Raw genomic sequence first — 20,866 nt, 5'->3', positions numbered from 1 at the left:
ATATGACAGGAATATTCAGTATTTTTAAAAGTTCTGCAGTTTTGAGTCCCTTTAAATATCCTTTGCTTTATGTTGATGATAGGGTTACAACATATATAGTAGTTGCCTATAAAATCAGTTGACTAATTCCTATAGTTTACCTAAGATCAAGCTTTATCCTCAGTTTAAAAAAATAACCAAAGGAAAGTGTATGTGTAAACTCTGGCCTTTAATTAGCATCAACTTGAAACTTTGCATTAATTCCATCAAACAATAATACCAGTTATCTTTCATTTGGGAGACCTAGGTTTAAATCTACCCTCTGGCATGGAAGATCTGGTGACTGCTCACTAACATTCAGCCCAAACTACCATATTGGGTTGTTTGTGGAAAAATTAGAAGAGCAGGTACTTATCTTGAGTTCCTGGGAGAAAGGCAAAACATAAAACTAATGAATAAAGAAGCAAAGTCACATTGTTTTACAAGTTAATTTTATTGGAAGTGGCAGATCCCTCTTGCTGCTTATTTGAATAGCAATAAATTGTTACTTTTGAGTATTGGAGTCACTTTTGGGAGCATTCTGGCAATACCGTGTGGACTAGCATAAAGTACCTTTTATGAATAGCACAAAGTAGCAGCTTCCTGTTCTCCATTGCTGTATTTTTATATTTTGTGTAAATAATTTGGAGAAATAATGGTAAAGAAATTGGATTCAAATTCATGAGTCTGGCTGAAATACAACTGTCCCAGATATTTCTTAAGAGCATTATGTTCCAGCATAATATCTGAATATTATCAACAGAGCATTTTTCAGGAAGGATAAACAGAACTGGAAGATCCACTTCCACCCACAAATGTAATTATTAGGCAGTAACGTCTTTCTCAAGTCATCCATGGCACTATCAGATGTTACAGAATTAGAAAATGATACTTGAAGACCTCCCACTTCTATTTTCAATACTGCTATAGATCTGCTAACTTCCTACTTAAGAGTTTCAGATTGCTTAGAAAATGATAGGATACCTCCTAAAACTATTCAGGTCCAACATAGAGTAAACAGTTAAAGAGACAGAACAAAGAACACGTTTCAGGAACGTCACTTAGAATATTCTTCACTGGTTGGCACCACACTTTATTTCAATTTAACAGAAAATTTTAGCCACATTTCACAAACAAAGCTCTAAACGTGTAGAAACTTTGAAAGGACTCTGTTGTTTCTCTAACTTGTGGGAGTAGTTAATGTCTCTCCTCTTTAATAAGTCCATAATACTTTGCTTGCCAAAATTACTGAATCAGATGAGAGTTGACAGTAATGAATACTGTATAGCAGCAAAAGGCCTTGCCACACTACAAGCATTTCTGCTTCGAGCTATTGTCACTGAAACGTGGCCAAGGGCAGATTACAGCAGCAGACAAACCTGCCTGACAAAAGGGGCAAGCAGACTGAGGAGGAAAATATCACCTGTATAATTAAACTGAGAAAGTCTAAAGAAGATTCTCTTGAGTAACAGCCGTCTATTGCTATCTAGCTGACTGGCAAGAGATCATCTATGTGCTTAAGTAAACTTTGCCTCTGGCCAGAGGAGAAACCCACCAGCATCTCCTTCCTTCTTGGAATGTGTTTGTCTAAGAGTTTTGATTTTCCAGCAGTCAGGATTTTGCTTTGAAACAAGGTCTGACCTGAGCAAAATTGGTTATTGTTTAAAAACCTCCATGAAATGCATTGTAGAAATTACCCTCCCAGTACTGCAAAGTAGTCCATGATCATTTGCTTTACAAATCCCATCATGGGCGCATGACACATACACACATAAAGGCTCTGAAATGACTGGGAATTCATAGCACAATGTTAACATCCAATAGCAGGTAATAATTCAAGATGCAGTTCTTGTGGAGCGGGTGGGGTGGGGGAGTCACCCTTTTCATGAGCAATAAAGAGCAACTCATCAGCGTGCTGAAGACAGGTGGTTCCTACTGTGGGAGAACCTGAGGATGAACAAGAGAAACCTGTCAAGCTTTTCCACCATGCGTTCTTAAGCCAAAAGTGGGTAATACCATAGGCATGTACATTGCACAATGGAGATTCCATTATTTAGGTGAGTAGTCTTTGTATGTTGTACTTTTTCATATGCTCAGTGCCTCAAAATAGTGGAAAGCTGAAATTCAACAGTGAAGATGGGAGAGCTTTGCATGTCACCCGTGACCCTGAAATTTGAGGCGGCTCACCTTTACTTTACAGATATTATATACAGAACTAGCGTATTATGTATACTAGTGGTCCCCAACCTTTCTGGGTGGGTGAAGGGGGTGGTTTTACATGCACAACCTAATACCACACATGCACAAATGAAGCTTTGTGCACTTGCCTGCCATTTGTGCAGCTCGATTCCCAACAGGCTGCAGACCGAGAGTTGGGGTCCCCTGATGTATACCATAACCTTTCTTCAAATTCAATAACAAACAGGTGGAATATTGCTTTGGGCTAAATATTCAAAGTGATGCTTAGTCAAAATTGGTGTGGATTAGTAACCAGAATGGATTTTAAGTATCCTGTCCAGAGACTGTTCAAAGGACTAAGTTGTACAAGCTGACTTATACAGGAAGGGATCCACAATCTATAGCACTTACCTAAATACTGTGGGCACAAACAAAAAGCAGCATAAATTAGGAACATAGGTAGTTGCTCTTCTTACATTATTATGTTTGATCAGGCTAACGGCTCTTGCTGATTTTACCTTTGCACTCGTTCTACCATATAGGCAATTAGTTTATCTGAGATTCCAGGGCAAGACTCTTCAGCTAAGCTAAAAGCATTTTCAAGTTCTTCCATGGCGCCTACATTCCCTCCAGTCTGCTTGTGCTTGTCTTTGAGCTGCCAATAAAATAAAATTAACACTTTGTTTGGAGCAGTCACAGTATTTGTGTTTTAAATTTTCATTTTATGTCAGAGATGATAGTATATACTCCATAATAAGAGTCACAATTTTAATAAGTAAGTTTATTACTCTCCACCCATATGTAAAAGGATGTCATATACAGTCCTCAACACTCAGCCATTTGTTTAGTGACCGTTGATTCATTTAGTGCAGTGTTTCTCAACCTTGGCGACTTTAAGTCCTGTGGACTTCAACTCCCAGAATTCTGGGAGTTGAAGTCCATAGGACTTAAAGTCGCCAAGGTTGAGAAACACTGGTTTAGTATTTAGTGACAGGCACTGAAAAGTGACTTATAACTGCTTTTCCATACTGAGGACTACTGTAGCGTCCCCATGGTCACATGATCCAAATTCAGATTCTTGGCAACTGGCATGCATTTATGATGACTGCAGTGTCCCAGGGTCGTGTGATCAACTTTTGAGGCCTCCTGACGAGCAAAGTCAACGGGGAAGCCATTCATTTAACAACTACGTTACTAACTTAACTGCAGTGATTCACCTAGCAACTGGCAAGAAATGTCATAGGATTGGGGCAAAATCACTTAACTGTCTTGCTTAGTAACAGAAATTTTGGGCTCAATTGTGGCCCTATTTGAGGACTTACCTGTACAGGTAGTCCTTGACTTACAACAGTTCACTTAGTGACTGCTCAAATTTACAACAGCCTTGGAAAAAGTGACTTATGACCATTTTCCACTCTTATGACCATTGCAGTATCCCCATAGTCACATGGTTTACGTTCTGAAGCTTGACAACTGACTCACATTTATGACAGTTGCCATGTCCCAGAATCATGTGAATAACTTTAGCGACCTCCTGACCAGCAAAGTCAATGGGAAGCCAGATTCACTTAACAACTGTGTTACTAATTTAAGAACTTTAGTGATTCACTTAATAACTGTGGCGAGAAAAGTCGTAAAATGGAACAAAACCCACTTAACCAATTTCCCACTTAGCAACTTAAATATTGGGCTCAACTGTGGTCATAAGTTAAGGACCACCTGTAGTATATTTCTTTACTAATTTTTGTCAGGTATGTTTCATCCAAATCCAAATGTTCAGGCAACCCTTGATTCCAGCATGAAATAATCATAGGTGAGAGCTTGATACCAGCTCATATATGAAATTGTGAACACCCTACATGTTAGGCAATATAATATGGAACATTCTTGTTTCACTAAAAAATGGCCTGCAAATCCCCCACCCATTAAAACGTTTTTAGGCTTTTCATCTCTCCAAACAGCACAATCTCTGGAATCTCCTACTTAAGTTTCAGCAGACTTGACATTTACATTTCAGAAAAATGTTTGCTCTGGACAGACTGCAGCATAAGAATTTTTCCTTAAGAAATTTCTCCATGAGAAATTGAATAGCTTACTATACGAAGCAAAAGCAAATATATCAGTACAAGAGCAATTTTGGTCTCTAAGCAAAAACTTGTTTGGCTGAACATCTTTCCTCTTCAATTATCAGTATGGCTTATGTGCCCGTCCTGAAGATACCCTGACCTAAGCCACTTGCCCTTTGCTTTGTGCCTCCCACATAATCAGGATGCAAAACAAGGCAAAGCTGAGCTAATTGTGGGGGAAAAGCAGCAATGCGTATTACTCCCTCTGGTGGAAGGAAATGCCTTTTGCTAGAAACACACTGAAAAAAAACACCAGACTGGCACCCAAGAAGCAGTGAACTGATTTCAAACAGATACTGTGAGGCTACTGCATTGTTACCAACTGTTTATTTTGGTTTTGAGTATTTTTGGCTTGCAAGAAGTATTCTGCACTGAATTGAGTACATCATAATCAGAAGGCCCCTGCAGTCCATGTGCATGCTATACCTGACATCTGTTAACTTTTTTGGCATGGTGAATCATCATAAATACTTGCTATTTGAATATAAAAAATGACTCCCCCCCACAAAAAAAATCCTATGCATGACCCAATAATACAGGTAAAAACTACTTAGAAGCCTTTGTGAATATTGGATTTAGACACCTGTGTAGAACGTGTACCTCATTTTTCCTTTCAAAAGTCATCTTTTGCTATGCACTTGCTTTTCAGATTTCTATCCTTTTCAGAGATCCACACCTAGTTATCTAAGCCCCTTTACTTGTTGCAAAGAAGTTTACAGAAATTGCTCAGAATGTGCCAGAGACTCACCTCTCTGAAGACAGGACGGACGAGAGTAGAGAGACACTGGGACCGGGGCTGCCTCTTGATGGGTTCACAAGCCTGGAAAGAGAAAAACCAAGGTTGCCAGCTAGTGTTTCCCTAAGCGAGACCTCCAGTTATCAGAACAAGAATATTCGAGAACTGGTTCATACATTATGCTAAGCCAGGGTTTGCTTTAATCGTTGTGGCTACATCCTGTTACATCAAAATCAATACTTTTATGGCTAATGTAATGTACAAACCTAATCTGAATGTTTTTGGATTAAATGTTCCATAATCCCTAGCCACTTGGCCTGATGGGGGTTGAAATCTGGAGCGCATTAGGTTGCCTAAGGTAAAGGTTCCCCTCGCACATATGTGCTGGTCGTTCCCGATTCTAGGGAGCAGTGCTCATCTCCGTTTCAAAGCCAAAGAGCCAGCGCTATCTGAAGACGTCTCAGTGGTCATGTAGCCAGCAGGACTAAACATCGAAGGTGCATGGAGCACTGTTACCTTCCCACCAAAGGTAGTCCCTATTTTTCTACTTGCATTTTTACATGATTTCGAATGTCTTAGCTACTGAGTCACTGCGTCCCTAGATTGCCTATCACTATCTATATTTGTTCTGCCAACAAAAATGCACCATATTGCAAAGCATCATGAACCTATATTAGCAATAGCAATAGCAGTTAGACATATACCGCTTCATAGGGCTTTCAGCCCTCTCTAAGCGGTTTACAGAGTCAGCATATTGCCCTCAACAACAATCCGGGTCCTCATTTTACCCACCTCGGAAGGATGGAAGGCTGAGTCAACCCTGAGCCGGTGAGATTTGAACACCCGAACTGCAGAACTGCAGTCAGCTGAAGTAGCCTGCAGTGCTGCATTTAACCACTGCGCCACCTCGGCTCTATTGTTTTGAAAGAAACAAATAAATATCATCAACTGCTTTCTATTTTTCCGTACAGATTCTCAGGAGTCCCACTCCGATTCCAGAAAGAGCCTAAGGCTGGAATAACTTCCTATCTGCCATTTGTATCTGGTACTAATGCTAAAAATAAACAAAGCAGTCAAAGCAAATGTTCTAACACTATTGTCTCAGGAGAGAGAAACATTAAAGTTCCCCCAGACCTACTATGAAAGGTTTGGTTCTTCTTGGCTGCAATAAATACCAAACTGACCTTTTGAGACCCAGGATGAGATATTCCTTTATGCAATTTGTTCACTGAACTGGGCCGAATAGTTGGAGGGAAAGTCCAGATGGGCCCTTGATCCCTCTCATCTGCATCGCCATCTCTAGGAAACAAAATGAAACCATTTCCATTCAAAAAATATGTCGAACTGGAAATATTACATTACAGATCAAAAATTAGAAAAGAGTTTCCCCAATTGCTCCTATGCCCTCACAATTGATGTGGTATATCAGGGGGCTAATATTTGATAGCACATGCACTAAACCAGTGTTTCTCAACCTTGGCATTCGCTGGCTGGGGAATTCTGGGAGTTGAAGTCCGGCCATCTTCAAGTTGCCAAGGTTGAGAAACACTGCACTAAACTTTATGATAGGTTCCCAGCATGGAACCAAAGTATTCATGTATTCCATTTGTCTTCATTTTTTTAAACAGAAGCATCTAGCATTAAAATAACATATGTTGCTCCTTACTCACCCCCACCCAAATAGCCACATCGATTATATTCATATTAAGATCTACAAAATATTATTTTCCATGAAGCAAATTTTATACTGTTCAGATTCCTCTCGGTAACATCTGACTGTGAGTTATTCTTATCTGGGAATGGAGCAGGAGACACGGAATATACATACATGTCAGAGTCATCTGAGCTGGAGTCCTCACCATGCCCTTCTGATTTCCACCGTTTGTACCGGTCAATGAGTTCCATGAGAAACGATGTTTTCTTTGTGTAACGTGTAATAAATTTGTGCTTTAGCAATTCCTTTGCAGTGGGCCTCTGTGCCAAAAAAAAAAAAAAACCCCCAAGGAGTTTCAACTAGCAGAAGCCCAAATAAGAAGGTGGACACCACCTTTGGCTTTCTGAAGAGCATTTTGGTTTAGGAAACTACTCGGGCAGACTTACTTTTAATTAATCTTACATCCACACTTCCTCCAGAAGGTCAGAACAGTGTACATAACATTTTTCCATCAACAATGTTGTAAAGTAGATTGGGCTGAAAAGTTGATAGCATGACTGGCCCAAAGTTACCACAATTTTCTGTGGAGGATCAACCAGAACTCGAGTCTCCTCTAGTTCCTTAGCTCCAAAGATCAAAGAATCACATTCTTTTAATAGCTTTTGCCAGATATTCTGATACAGTACTCTGTAGGTTCTGCTTATGAAGACAAGCAAAAACACACAAAAAAAAGCCACTTACAAATCTCGGGTCCTTGTTAAGGCAGGCTTCCACAAATTCCTTAAAGGGCTTACTGTGGTGCCCTTCTAATGTTGGTGGGTTGTTCTTGGGAATCAGGAAGAGAACCCTCATTGGATGCAGGTCAGAATTTGGAGGCTCTCCTTTTGCCAGTTCAATAGCAGTGATGCCAAGGGACCAAATATCTGCCTGGAAAAAAAAACAAGGGTACAAATTCAGAATATCCCACTTTAATTTGCCTTTGGAAGCCAACATTGTGTGGTCATAGGCTTTCATTCCCATTTCCAGAATACACTAGTTCAATTCATCTTCCATAATGATCCTCTGTGTGTGTGTGTTTGTATATGTGAGTAGGAGCAAGGTGTTGTGGCCCACCAGCAACCAGCAGAGCTGGCAGCAGATTTGGATAGTGAGGAGATTGGGGAGGAACATGGGCCAGTCCTGGAGTCTGAGAAAGACTCTGATGTTGGGGGCAGAGAGGGAGCCAGAGTCATAAGCCAGTTATCAGCTGCCTTGAAAGTCAGACATCAATGAGGCAGATGAACTGCTGAGTTTGTTCCCAGTGTGCGCATGCGCAGAGTTGCCAGACGAAGGGAACAGCTAAAGAACAGGGGTCAACTTGAGAGTAAGGCCACAGGTGGATGATGGATGGTAAAGGACATAAAAGAGGAGTGAAAGGGGAGTGGAGTTTGCAGGAGACAATTGGTTTGCTCAATTGGTTTGTGACTCTCCAAGACTCCTTGCCACGTTTTGCAGATATTGGCCTGGCAGCTCTCCAAGCCAGATAAGGTCTGTGACTGTAAATCCTCCCTTGCAAGACTTTGCTGGATGTGACTGAGCACAATTCACAGTAAATTAATAAGAGGGTTTTTTGTCAAAACCAGGAGTTTGTCTCATGCTCTTGGGAAGCCTAAGTCAGAACACAAAGCTCTGTTAATATGCTGAAACATTACTATGGGCAAAGGATGTGGATATAACATACTGTAAACCTTTTATTTTTTCTACAGGGCAAATTCCCTGATGAGGTAATACATTGACAGTCTTTTTACTTCTAGTTGCTCCTCTTAGCTCACCTTGAAGTCATAAGCTGACTGTTTGATGACTTCGGGTGCCATCCAAAAAGGAGTCCCAACAAAGGTGTTTCTCTTGATTTGAGTGTCTGTCAGTTGGCCAGCCACACCAAAGTCAGCTAGTTTCACATCCCCTTGCTCCGAAAGTAACACATTGGCAGCTGTTTATAGAAAAAGTTATACAAATAACTTAAAGGGGGGGCGGGGTATCTCTCTTGTGGAAATATAGTAACTTTTGAAGGTTTGGTAGACAGTTTTCAGTTAATTTTCAAGATAGAGAAGAAGACAAATAGTTATTTAAAGAACTGTAGCAAGAAAACAGAAATCTGGTTCAATCCTTAAGTCTATTTCTCAGTCCACTTTCTTAGATATTCAGAAATAGAACCATTGGATATTATAATTGTCCTATCTGAAACATTTAATTCTGGTTTTCATTCTTTGTTCTTTCCATGTTTTATATCTTTCCTTTTCATATTCTATTGGAAAAGCTATTGTAATTATCCTAAATGTATCCTATATTCTGGTTTTAAAAAATCGCTATCGAGAAATATTATACTGAACCAGGGGTAGGGTTCATTTATCTTCCCTACCGGTTCGCAAATGTGAGTGTGCACACATGCGCACAGCCTTCCACGGATGTGTTTCGGCTAAAAAAGGTGCCTAAATGGGATGCCATAGAGCCTGGGCGGGTGGGCGGGGCCAGCTGCACTTTCTGCTACTGGTTCGGGCAAATCGGTCTGAACTGGCAAAATACCACCTCTGTACTGAACTTAATTGAAAGTAACTGCAGTTTATACACACAGCATAAATTTCTTCAAAAACTGTCCTTTTATGAAAGGGAGTCAATTGTTTCTATAGTATTCTTATATAGCAAATGAATTCAAAATTGTAATAATGTTTATGTTGCATGAACACAGAAGGATATATATATAGCTAGATTTTTCTTCCTAGGATATTAGTGCAAACAAGCAGCAAACATTGATTCATTGATCTCCGTAAAGAACTGCCAGGAATGAACACAATGTGTAGTCTGTGTGCCTTACCTTTGATGTCTCTGTGGATTTTCCTCTCAGAGTGAAGGTAGTCCAGACCTTTCAGAATTTCTCGCAGAATTGTGGCAATGTAGGTCTCTTCCAGGGGACCAGGCTTGAGCTGAAAGACAAGGGCAGATATATGTCCATGAAATATATAAAATGACTTTGGCTACAAAGATTTTTCAAAACATGAATCTGTGCAAGGCCCCTCTATCCACCAGCTCATAAAGAGAAGCCCCAAATTGCACACTAACTTTGTCAAGGAAAGTGTATCCGCATCAAGTATCAAAGATGAACATCACCAGAGCCTAGGTAGCCAAAAACCCAAAGCCACTCCTTGTTAGGATTGAGTTGGAGCTTGTTCTTACGCATCCAGACCCTCAGAATTTCCAAGCACTGGATCAGCATCTCAACAGCATCACCAGCTAGGTTGGACATATATAAGTATTATCAGCATACTGATGATACCACACTCTATGAGCACAAGTGATCTTGCGCGGCAATTTAATGTAGATATTAAAGAGGAGGGGTGAAAAACCTGAACCCTGAGATATCACATATTGTAGGAATCTAGGTTGGACCCCCTTCCCCAAAAACTGGAAATGGCTATGAGAGGAAGAGAAGTACTACAAAATAGTATCTCCAATTGCCAATCCTTGAAGCCAGTCCAGAAGGACACCATGGTTGATATTGAAAGCTTCCAGGTGATCCAGAAGCGTCAGGACAGTTATACCATTTCCATCCCAAACCCCCAGAGGTCACTCACAAGAGGGATCAATGCGCCTCAATGCTACCTTGGCCTAAACCCAGACTGAAAAGGATCCACATAATCCACTTCATCCAAGGCCAGAATATCAAATCTGTTGACTGAGTGACCTCAAATACTACTTGGGTTAGCTAGATGGTTATAATTGATTATATGAAATCTTGAGTTGCTCCTAGGGTAGTAAATTCTGGTACGGTAATAAAAAAACAATGAAGATACTTACTAGATCCAGAGCTGAACCACCTCCCAAATACTCCATGATTATCCACAATTTGGTGCCCTGTGGATTAACCCAAGTAGATGTAACAATAGTATTATCACAATGTTTCGTTAAATCCATCTACTTTTTTATTAGAAATATTACCACTCAAAACAGACTGTCCTTCATCTCTTATTTAGTTTCTTAATACCAGAATAAGATCTAGCTGCCTCACTGACTTTTGTAACACATAGATGGTGATATTTTTTATAGTTTACGAAATTATATAAACAGTGCCATGATAACCTGTTTCATACAAGAATGTTAGCATAAGAAAATACAAGGACACTTTTATCTTTGCTGCACAAAAGTTGAAATTATCATAGCAGTCCTTCAGGCAAAAGATTAGCATTTCAGAAGCAAAGTTCACCCACCATAATCAAGCACTTTTAATTTACACATGACAACATTTTTACAAACTCAGTAAAATTATTAAGAAAGTCTAATTTAGAATCAGTAAATTTAGGGAGGGACCACTGTATGTATTACTTATTCACTCCAGTGACTGCTTAGACTGAATTTCATTCAAATTATTAGCTCTCTGGAAGATTAAATATTGATCATGAGTATTTTTATTTCCATAATAACAGAGAAAGGACTTTGAAGGAAAGTCTTCCCCTGTTTGCTGACATTTATCCACTTGTACCAGTGTTTTTACCACAAAATTTTGTACTGCGATTTGAAATATAAATAAATCTTGGGGAAAAACAGAGGGCTTGTCTAAAAAAAGAAGCCATTTTAGTGTGCTCAAAGGGAGAAAGGTTTGTACAGTGGTTGGTTTTTGTTTCCCTTTCCTTCAGTTTTATAGATAAATTCAAAATTTTCAGCTAGCAACCAAAGCATTGCAATCCAGATTACTTTTCTAGCTTCAGTTACCTTCAAGTAGGAGCCATAGTATCGGGTGATATAGGGACTATCACACTGACTGAGAACCGTTATCTCCTGCTGTATGTCTTCAATTTCATCCTCTGCCTCTTCCAAGTCAATTATTTTGATAGCTACTACCTCCTTGGTACGGTTGTCAATTCCTTTGTACACTTCCCCAAATGATCCTTTACCAATCCTCTCCAGCTTAGTGAACAGTTCCTCTGGATCAACCCGAGAGTGCTAAATTGGATAAAAAAAACATTGGTGGAAATGCAGAAGATAAGAAGTGAGAGGAAAGACAACACATTAAGACAAACTATTCAGAACTCTAAAACAGAGAAATACAAAGGGTAGTTATTATTATTAACTAGTATAACAATTCTAAGTAGACCATCCCTAGGAGAGCTCACTATAGTACAGTGACAATAGTGGCTCCCTATTAGAACAAGAAAAGAATATATGTGAAAATCTATGAATACCAAAAACTAATTCGAATACATGGAATTCCAAACTATAAACTAGACATGGCAAGTTGAAAACTATCTTGAAAAAAGGCAAGCATAATGGGACTATGAAGTCATCAGTTCAACACTGAATCTTTATTCTTTTTTTTCAAAATAAGGCAGTGAGCCAATTCATACATAGTGATAAAGCATGAATTTGGAATTGCAATGAACTAGTCCAAACCAAACAAGCCAGGTTACTTAGTGTGATGTGTGAACCAGTAATGTATTAATTCAGAAGACTGGCTTAACAGAATAGCAATGAATCAGGTAAGACTGTCTAATACATGCATTTAAAAAGACAGCAGTAAGCCAACCAACCAAATGTAAGATTTAGGTAAAAGATTAAGTAAGGATTTAGAAACTGAACTGGTAAATCAGTGTTAGGTTTGCAAATAAAGGTGGTATCAATACAAATCTCTCAAGAGTAACTCACTATATTTTTCTAAGGTTAACTTGTTCAGCATGGATTTACCTTTTTACTACACAATGTTCCTAAAAGGGGTGGGGGTGGAAATAATACTATGTAAGAAAACCATCCGGAAATTGAGTCATGCAATTGGACTTTTCTTTTTGAAACATTTCATTGCTTATTCAATAGTTTCTTCAGTCTGAGCTCAACTCTACCTGGATGATTGAGAATCTTCAATGACATATGTAAGAAGAGTATCTGGCTGTAAATATCTGAATATTGTTCAACTTCTAACATCTCCTTAGAATTTCAGGGTTCTATTCGTATTGGAGCTATTTAGATAAGAGATTATATTAACATCCTAGAGAGAACCTTTCATGATTTCCTTTGTAAATCCATAGAACACCACTGTGAATAGCAAACTATATAATCATTATATATAATATGAAAATTAATAGAGGTAAAAGGATATATATTCTGCTTTTATTATTTTTATAAACAACCCAAGGCAGCAAATATATCTAATACTCCTTCCTCCTCCTATTTTCCCACCACAACAATTCTGTGAGGTTAAGTTAAGCTGAGAGAGAGTGACTGGCCCAAAGTTATCCACTTTACATGCCTAATATGGGGTTAGATCTCAGTTTCCTGGTTTATATTCTGGTTCCTTAAACTAGATCCATGTGGCATTTGTTAATACATTGGGTTTTTTGTGATGCAGTCTTGGATAAATATCTCTTCTATATTGGAGATTAATTGCTCTTATACATCATCAAATTAGCTGTAACCTTTTATCAAAGTTTCTTCCACCTTGAAAATTAATTATAAAGGCTTGAAGTATGGAAGAACACTTGAAATTGTTCATTTCTATTCTGAGTGATTTTGAAAGAAGGTGAATTTTAGATCCAAAAACCGAATGGGCAAAATGTAAAAGAATATCAACTTAAAACTTTATTATGAGTAATGAAGAGACTCTTAAATGAATTTATGCATATAGACCAAAATGGATTTCTCCCTAAGAGACAGATCAGAGACAATATGCGAACTGCATTGAATACGCTAGAGTACTACGAAGCCCACTCAGAGAAGCAAATGGCATTGTTATACACAAAAGGCCTTTGATAATGTGAACTGGCAATTTATGATAATGCAATTGCAAATGATGGAATGTGTTGAGGGATTCACAAATATGATCAAAACGATATTCAATAACCAATCGGCAAAGGTAATGGTAAATGGTGAGATGACAGGAAAGATAGAGATCACGAAGGGAACTAGACAAGGATGTTCACTATCGCCATTATTATTTATACTGATACTAGAGATTTTGAGTAAAGAAATAAGACAAAATAAAGAGGAAAAAGGGATGAGGGTCAAGAAAGAAGAATATAAATTACACAGATGATTTGATGTTTATTATGGAAGATCCAATAGAAACAGGGCCAAAACTAGCTGAAATAATAGAAGAAAATGGAGAAGCAGCGGACTTGAAGATTAATAAAGATAAAACAAAAATTCTGGTGAAAAATATGACAGAAAAACAGAAAAGAGTTGATGGGGAAAATTGACATACAGGTGGTTAAAAAAAGTGAAATATTTGGGTATTCAATTGACATCAAGGTGTGTAACACTAAAGGAGGATAACTATTATAAGGTGAGAAAACAAAAGATCTGGAAAGATGGAACAACCTACAATTATCATTGATGGGAAGAATAGCAGTAGTAAAGACGAATATACTACCAAGATTGCTATACCTATTCCAAACAATACAGATAAAATTAGAGAAAAAATACTTGAAAAGTATGAATAAAATAGTGGGGAAATATATATGGCAGGAGGAAAAAGCAAGAATTAATATAAAAATGTTGCAAGATGCAAGAGTTCAAGGTGGATTTGGATTGCCAAACTGGAAATTGTATTATCAAGCAGCGGGATTAGCTTGGATAAAAGAATGAATCCTACTGAGTAATACAAGATTATTGACATTGGAAGGTCATGATTTGCAACTAGGTTGGCATGCTTTTTTGTGGTATGGTAAAAGACACATGGCTATTTTCAAAGACATTATATAAGGAATGGATTGCTAACAATACGGGAAAGAGTGAAAGGGAAAATACCAAAGTGGCTTTCAACAATGGAAACATTGACACATCCAAATATCAATAGTAGGAAAAATATCATTAGATACAAAGATTTTTAACAGAAAGAAGGGAATTAAAACAAAAACAAGAATTAGAAAAACAAGGGATTGATATAGGATGGTTTTCACAATTGCAAATACAATCAAGATATGAAAAAGATAAGAGGGAATACAGTTTTAACTTAGGAAGTTCGGAGTTGGATAAGATATTTATGGGAAAAAATAATTAAGAAATTATATAGCTACCTGTTAAGAACTAGCTTAGAAGAAGAAGTGGTTAAAGATACAATGTTAACTTGGGCAAAGAATTTTGGCCACACAATTGAGCTAGAAAAGTGGAAACAACTATGTGAAAGGAACTATAAATTAACCATGTCAACAGCTTACAAAGAAAACTTATACAAAATGTTTTATAGATGGCACATGCCACTGGGAAAATTAGCAAAGATGTTTAAAGATGAATCAGCGAAATGTTGGAAGTGTCAACAAGCAATAGGCTCCTATTATCATATGTGGTGGAGATGTGCCGAAGCAAGGGAATATTGGACTAAGATAAGAGTGTGGTTAAAGAAAATGTTACAACAAGAAATAGAATTTAGACCAGAGATATTTTTACTAGGTATTATCCCAGAGAAATTCAAGAAAAAGGATACTTATTTGATTATACAAGTAATTACAGAAGCAAGAATTGTATTTGCCAAAATTGGAAATTAAATAAGCTAACAACAGATGAAGAGATAATAAAAAAGATATTAGATTGTGCAGAGATGAATAGGTTGACAATGAAAATAAAGGTTAAAGAGGAATTGGAGTACTTCAAGACATGGGGAAGATTTTATGATTGGCTAGAGAAAGGAAACTAGAAAAGAAAATAGGGGGAAGATATAGAACCCAGACGATGCACTGTTAAATGGAAAAGGGAGGGAGGAAGGGGAAAAAAGAAAAGAAAATATAAAATATATAAGTATATATCCAAAAGAGAGATATAAAGGGGGGGAAATATAAAGAAAGATTAGTGAAGGTAAGGGAATAAGAAATGATATCAAATTATATTTGGGTTTGTGGAAATACCATCCCAAGGAAACATAAACTGAGATCTGAAAGAGATACAATACAACCTACAATAATAGAAAAGAGAGAGGAGGAAGAGGAGAATGAAAGGAAGATGGGGGGAAAAAGAAAGAGGTGAGGAGAGGAGGATGGAAGGGAGAGGAAGAGAAGGAGAGAGAGTAGGAAGGGGAAGAAAAAGAGTAGGAGAAAGATAAGGGAAGAAGGAAGGGGAAGGAGAGGAGGAAGGAAGAAAGTAGAGAAGGGAGGGAGGGAGAAAAGAAAGGGAAAATAAGATGGTATTACAACAGGAGGAAGGCATGGTAACTAAAGCAACCCATACTGTATATTCTAACCTATAAAATGAAATAATAAATGTATAAAAATGATAAATGTAAAGAAGAATAACAATTATGTGAATGCATACTTAAAATGCTATGTAAGAGAACAAAAAATAAAAAAAAATCGGGGGGGGGGAAACATTCTTATGAGTTGAAATATTTATTGAAGTGAAGTAATTAATGGAGTTGTTTGGGAAAATAATTTTAAATGCTGCAGAATTCAATTTTAACTTTCATGTTTTAACAAGATGTCCAGAGTTATTTTCTGCAGTTCCTGTAAATATAACAGTAACAGTGAGAACATCATAAAAATAAGATATTTAACAGCCCATGTACATCTCTTGCAGGCTGACCAACATCAAAAGAATGGGTACATTCTGTGTCTATTTTGTGAGAAAACCTCATTCCAGAAATGGCTGTTCCATATAGGCAGTAGAAAGCACACTAATATGAAATATGGATGGATGAGCATCAATTATTTCCTGAGAATTGTCAATAGACCACATTATTAAAATAGTAATAATAATCCATAGCTATCCATAATTATTATATATTAATGCAAGTTCGAAGATTAAACCAGCAAATTTCATACATACTGATGCTGTCTCACAGTGCCTGGAGACTGTGGGGGTTTGGATGGAGGATAACTGGCTTCACTGACCCCTGGCAAGACCAAGTGCGGCTATGGAGATGTAAACATCTCAGCGTGTTTATCATCTTTAGTTCTGGATGTAGTTGACTACCCAGACAGATTTGGTGCACAATCTGAGGGTTCTCCTAAACTTGATTCCTGCTCAAAGAGCAGGTGACAGTCAATGGCTAGGAGAACCTTTGTGCAATTTCAAATTGTGTAGAAGTTGCGCCTTTTCTTGGATTGTGAGGCCCTGCACACAATCATTCATATCCTGGTCATCTACTGGTTGGTTTATTGCAATGCACCCTATATGGAGCAATCCTTGAAGAGTATTCAGAAGTTACAACTGGTACAGATGTGGCACTGACAGTTCTGGAGGGCCCTCAGCTGGCACTTGTGACACTGCTGTTACTTTTTTTTCCATTTTATTATATAAAATACAAAGAAGAGAAGAAAAATATGACATTAAGGGAAGGAAAGGAGTGGGGAAAAAGTTGGTGTGAGATACAAGGGGAAAGAGAAACAGAAAGAAAAGTGGGCATTGACCTCCAACTCTTCTTAGCACAGTACAAGATAAACACACTCCAATCTCAACTTTTTGCTTTACACATTAATATATAACTAGCCATTCCTGTAAAATCACATCTTTCTAATCAACAAAACCAAAGTCAAATTTCATTTTTTTTCTTCACAAGGACAAATTCCAAAAGTGATATCCAAAAAAGAACATATTTTCCTCTTTAAATAAAATAATCAATTTTACTATTCCTGCTTTATCTTTCTTGCCATGGAAATAATGCACATTTCTATTTGCACCTAGTAATCTTTGTGACTGTCACCATTTTTATTTACAAAATGTACTGTGTTCTTTAAAATTCTTTGACCTTACAGCTTGCTGTTACGCGTGCTGCACTAGTTGCCAGTTTGTATCTGGATCCAATTCTAGGTGTTGGTTATTACCTATAAAGCCCCTTATGGCATGGTGCCAGGATATATGAAGAATCATTTCAGCCTGAAGGGACTAGCCTGCTCCTCTTGTCTAGTGGGAAGGTCCTAATTTAGATCCTGTCTGCCAAAGAATTTAGGCTCATGGGATTTAGGAATAGAACCTTTTATGTTGTGGTCTTCAACCTCTGGAATATTCTTCCACAGGAAGTGAGGGTTCACCCACAAGTCCTGATCTTCCAAAAGAGTTTGAAAACTTCACTCTGCCATTTGGCCTGGGTGTCTGGCAGGGGCGTGGATGACCAGGTAGAAAAGACCCAGACTGCCCATTGTCTTGGTTTTCACCTTTTCTATTTACTTCCTTTAATTTTAATTGACTTGTAGGACTTTGTTATCACATTGTAAGCCATATATATGCTGGTCTTGTTGTATTCGGGTCTTTTCCCGTGTAAGATTGAGATTGTCTTGGCAACGTTTCAGCGAGGTCTCACTCGCATCTTCAGGCTTCAGCCCAAAACCCAGCCTGAACATAGCGAGTGAGACCTCACCAAAACATTGACAAGACAATCTCAATCTTACATGGGAAAAGACCCGAATACAACAAGACCAGCGTGTATATATATATATATATATATATATATATATATATATATATATATATATATATATATATATATATATATATATATATATATATATATATATATATATATACACACACACACACACTTAAAGTCACAACCCCTGGTATGCCCAAGTATGCCCTTTATTTATTTATCAGCATAAATATAACATATATATATATGTATGTATGTATGTATGTATGTATGTATGTATGTATGTATGTACAACCCCCGGTATGCCCAAATATGGGAGGAAGATCACTACTTCCATTCTCTGTCCTTCAGCTCGTCACAAGAGACCATCCAGACAGAAACCCAATATTTTTACTGTTGCCTTTTTGTTACATTTGTTGTATTTGTACTAAGGGTATGGCTAGCTGATGAGAGCTAAATAGCTTGAAATAGATCTATACTAGTCTCCCTTTATTTATTTATCAGCACAAATACAACAAATATATATATGCAATTTGTATATTTAAGATGCAAGGAAGAGACCAGTCAGCTCTTCTAAACTAAAGCTGCAGATGTTTTCCTAGAACTAACCAAAATAATAGGAAGTGTGCAAGCATTCAAGTTCAGAACAACATAATTAGAAATGCTTTCCAACTCTTTGACAGGGGACAAGATTCAAGTACTTTTCATACAATGACACAAAATCCATTCATAATCTCAAAAAATAAGCCTCATACTCGATTTCTGCTTTCAACTAACAATTATCAGCAAATATACATTAGAAATATAAATAGAATATATGAAAAGAAATATTAAAAAATGTATGCAGAGTGGTGGCAGAGAAGAAGATAGAAAGTGAGCCAATCCCTCATGAATTTAGGGTCAATTGTGAAAAACTGGAACATATAAAGAGATACACAGCATAATTCCATTTAGCAAAATGGTAGAATAAAGTATCCAGTCAAGCTCACATAACATGGTAAACTAGAGCATGAAAACTGATGCCACCTTGGACTTTTGCAACAATGAATGTCAGAATGTAATGTACAATGCTCACATGCAGAAATTTATTTAGATATTTCAATTTCATCTAAACTGATTGAGAAATAACCTCAAGTTCTCACTCACCTGATTGGCAAATTCCCTCAGATGAGCCATGACTGAAGACTGGCACCACACCCATATACCAGTTCTTGCACAGCAAGAAAAAATATGTTACCTTCTATTGATCATTTAGCTACAAACAGAAGCAAAAAAAGTGCAGCCAATTAATGAGGTATAACACAGACATGGTCACATTTTAACAGACTCAGGAACAAATAACAATTTCAACAAGGAGGGCTACCTCTAATATCTGAATCATCTCAGAATAGGCAACTCAGAACCTGTTATTCTCTCTTAGTCTATCAATTCACAAGTGTGTAAGGAGTTGGGAAAAGTTCAGTATATCTACCCAGATATACTACCCAGAATTCTTTGGAAAAGAATTGGAGTGAACACTTGCTTGTTTAATAAATAAGAAAGAAGCTCTTTCTTAGTAATAGTATGATAAAGCACAGATTTAATAGCGCGGCTTTGAACACGGAGAAAACTTTTGTCATCAGAATTTCAGCTTAAAGCACAGTATGAAGTTTAACTTCATGATTAAGGCCAGTATGAATTATTTCCAATTCCATCCGCTCTTATGGGTGTTGAGATACCAATTACGTTGGATAATGGGAACGTTACTCCAAGAGATACAGAAGAAAGCAGATCCAGCGATGGTTAATTACAGAAAACCAAACCAAACCGTAGAGATACATAGTCCACTTTTCCAGCGCGGGACAAAACGATCCCTCTTATTCCCCCGTACGGGTTTATTAAGCACGACGGGGCTGCACAAAGGGGAACCTTAGGGTGGACTGCAACGAGACACCAAAAAACCATCTAAAAAGAAACGCCTTTCCTACCACCTGTGTTAAAAAAAAAAAAAAGCCCAGGGAGGTGGAGATTAATTCGGAGCAGACCCCCGGTGGGTGATTTCCACCAGGTATTTCCAGATGTGCAGCCAACCTCGAGATGGATAAAGGCCAAAATCATCCGTGCCCTACGGCTGCCCCCAGAGAGAAAAACTGTAGATACACCTTGCCATGGCAACGGCTGCAGCGGCCAGCTCTACTCCCAGGCAACTTGCCCCGCCACTGTCACCGGGCGTGCCCGAAGCCCTCTTCGCCTCACCTGCATCCCGAGGGTCCCTCCAGCCCAGCTGCCCCATTATGGCTTAGCGCGCGCCAATCCAGCCTAGCGGACTCGGGGATAGTAACTGCAGGGGAGGCAGGGAGCGAAAACGAAAAACAAACATGCGCAGGAATCCGACTCGCCGCGGAGTCTACTGGGAAGGCTAGTTTTGGGGCCAAGCGGCTTGCTAGAAAAAGGTAGGAGCGGAGACTGCAATGACTATGATACATTTCAGGAGGGGCAGGGCAGGAAACTCGGAAAGCGAGGATTTCTGGGAAAGGTAGTTTATCAGGCTTCGTTTTCGGCTCTCAGGAAGGAAGGAAGAAAAAGTTCCCACTGTTTGCGAAGCTTTGATTCCTTCTGGTGGTCGAACTGAGCAGTGCGATTTTTGCACAAAGCAAAATGTCACACGAATTCCTCTGTTTAGCATCACTTTAAAGAGGAGCAGAATGTTCCCAAAGCAGCTAAAATAACGTTTATTTTTATTGCAAGGTAAAAATCCCAGATGATCTCTTTCAAAGCGAAGCAATCATTTCAGTGTGATTATTTAAATTTTTGTTTTATTTTTTTCCATTTTTAAAAAAATTCATTGACTTATGCAGAAA

The 20,866-nt window shown here is 38.2% G+C and overlaps 1 protein-coding gene across 1 annotated transcript; it reads right to left on the bottom strand.

The window, feature by feature from the left end:
- Positions 1 to 453: 453 nt before the first annotated feature.
- On the bottom strand, positions 454 to 20,430 carry STK25 (serine/threonine kinase 25). Its single transcript, XM_032225350.1, has 12 exons — positions 20,262 to 20,430; positions 19,173 to 19,281; positions 11,456 to 11,686; positions 10,544 to 10,600; positions 9,564 to 9,672; positions 8,524 to 8,681; positions 7,454 to 7,639; positions 6,887 to 7,032; positions 6,243 to 6,357; positions 5,071 to 5,142; positions 2,715 to 2,851; positions 454 to 1,965 (listed from the first exon to the last, which is right to left on the bottom strand). Exons 2-12 carry the CDS (start codon positions 19,200 to 19,202, stop codon positions 1,926 to 1,928), a joined length of 1,281 nt encoding a protein of 426 aa, XP_032081241.1. The 5' UTR covers positions 19,203 to 19,281; positions 20,262 to 20,430; the 3' UTR covers positions 454 to 1,925.
- Positions 20,431 to 20,866: the final 436 nt, after the last annotated feature.

This window comes from Thamnophis elegans, chromosome 10 (assembly GCF_009769535.1).
Source record: "Thamnophis elegans isolate rThaEle1 chromosome 10, rThaEle1.pri, whole genome shotgun sequence".
In the NCBI taxonomy this organism is placed as follows: Eukaryota; Metazoa; Chordata; class Lepidosauria; order Squamata; family Colubridae; genus Thamnophis; species Thamnophis elegans.
This window is presented reverse-complemented; position numbering and strand designations above follow the sequence as displayed.

Coding starts and splice junctions, on each gene's coding strand:
- STK25 (XM_032225350.1), bottom strand. CDS start 19,202: ATGGCTCATCTGAGGGAATTTGCCAATCAG. Junction 11,687..19,172: donor TGAGGGAATTTGCCAATCAG/GTGAGTGAGAAC, acceptor TATCCAATTTAG/CACTCTCGGGTTGATCCAGA. Junction 7,640..8,523: donor AGTCAGCTTATGACTTCAAG/GTGAGCTAAGAG, acceptor TTTTTTTTCCAG/GCAGATATTTGGTCCCTTGG.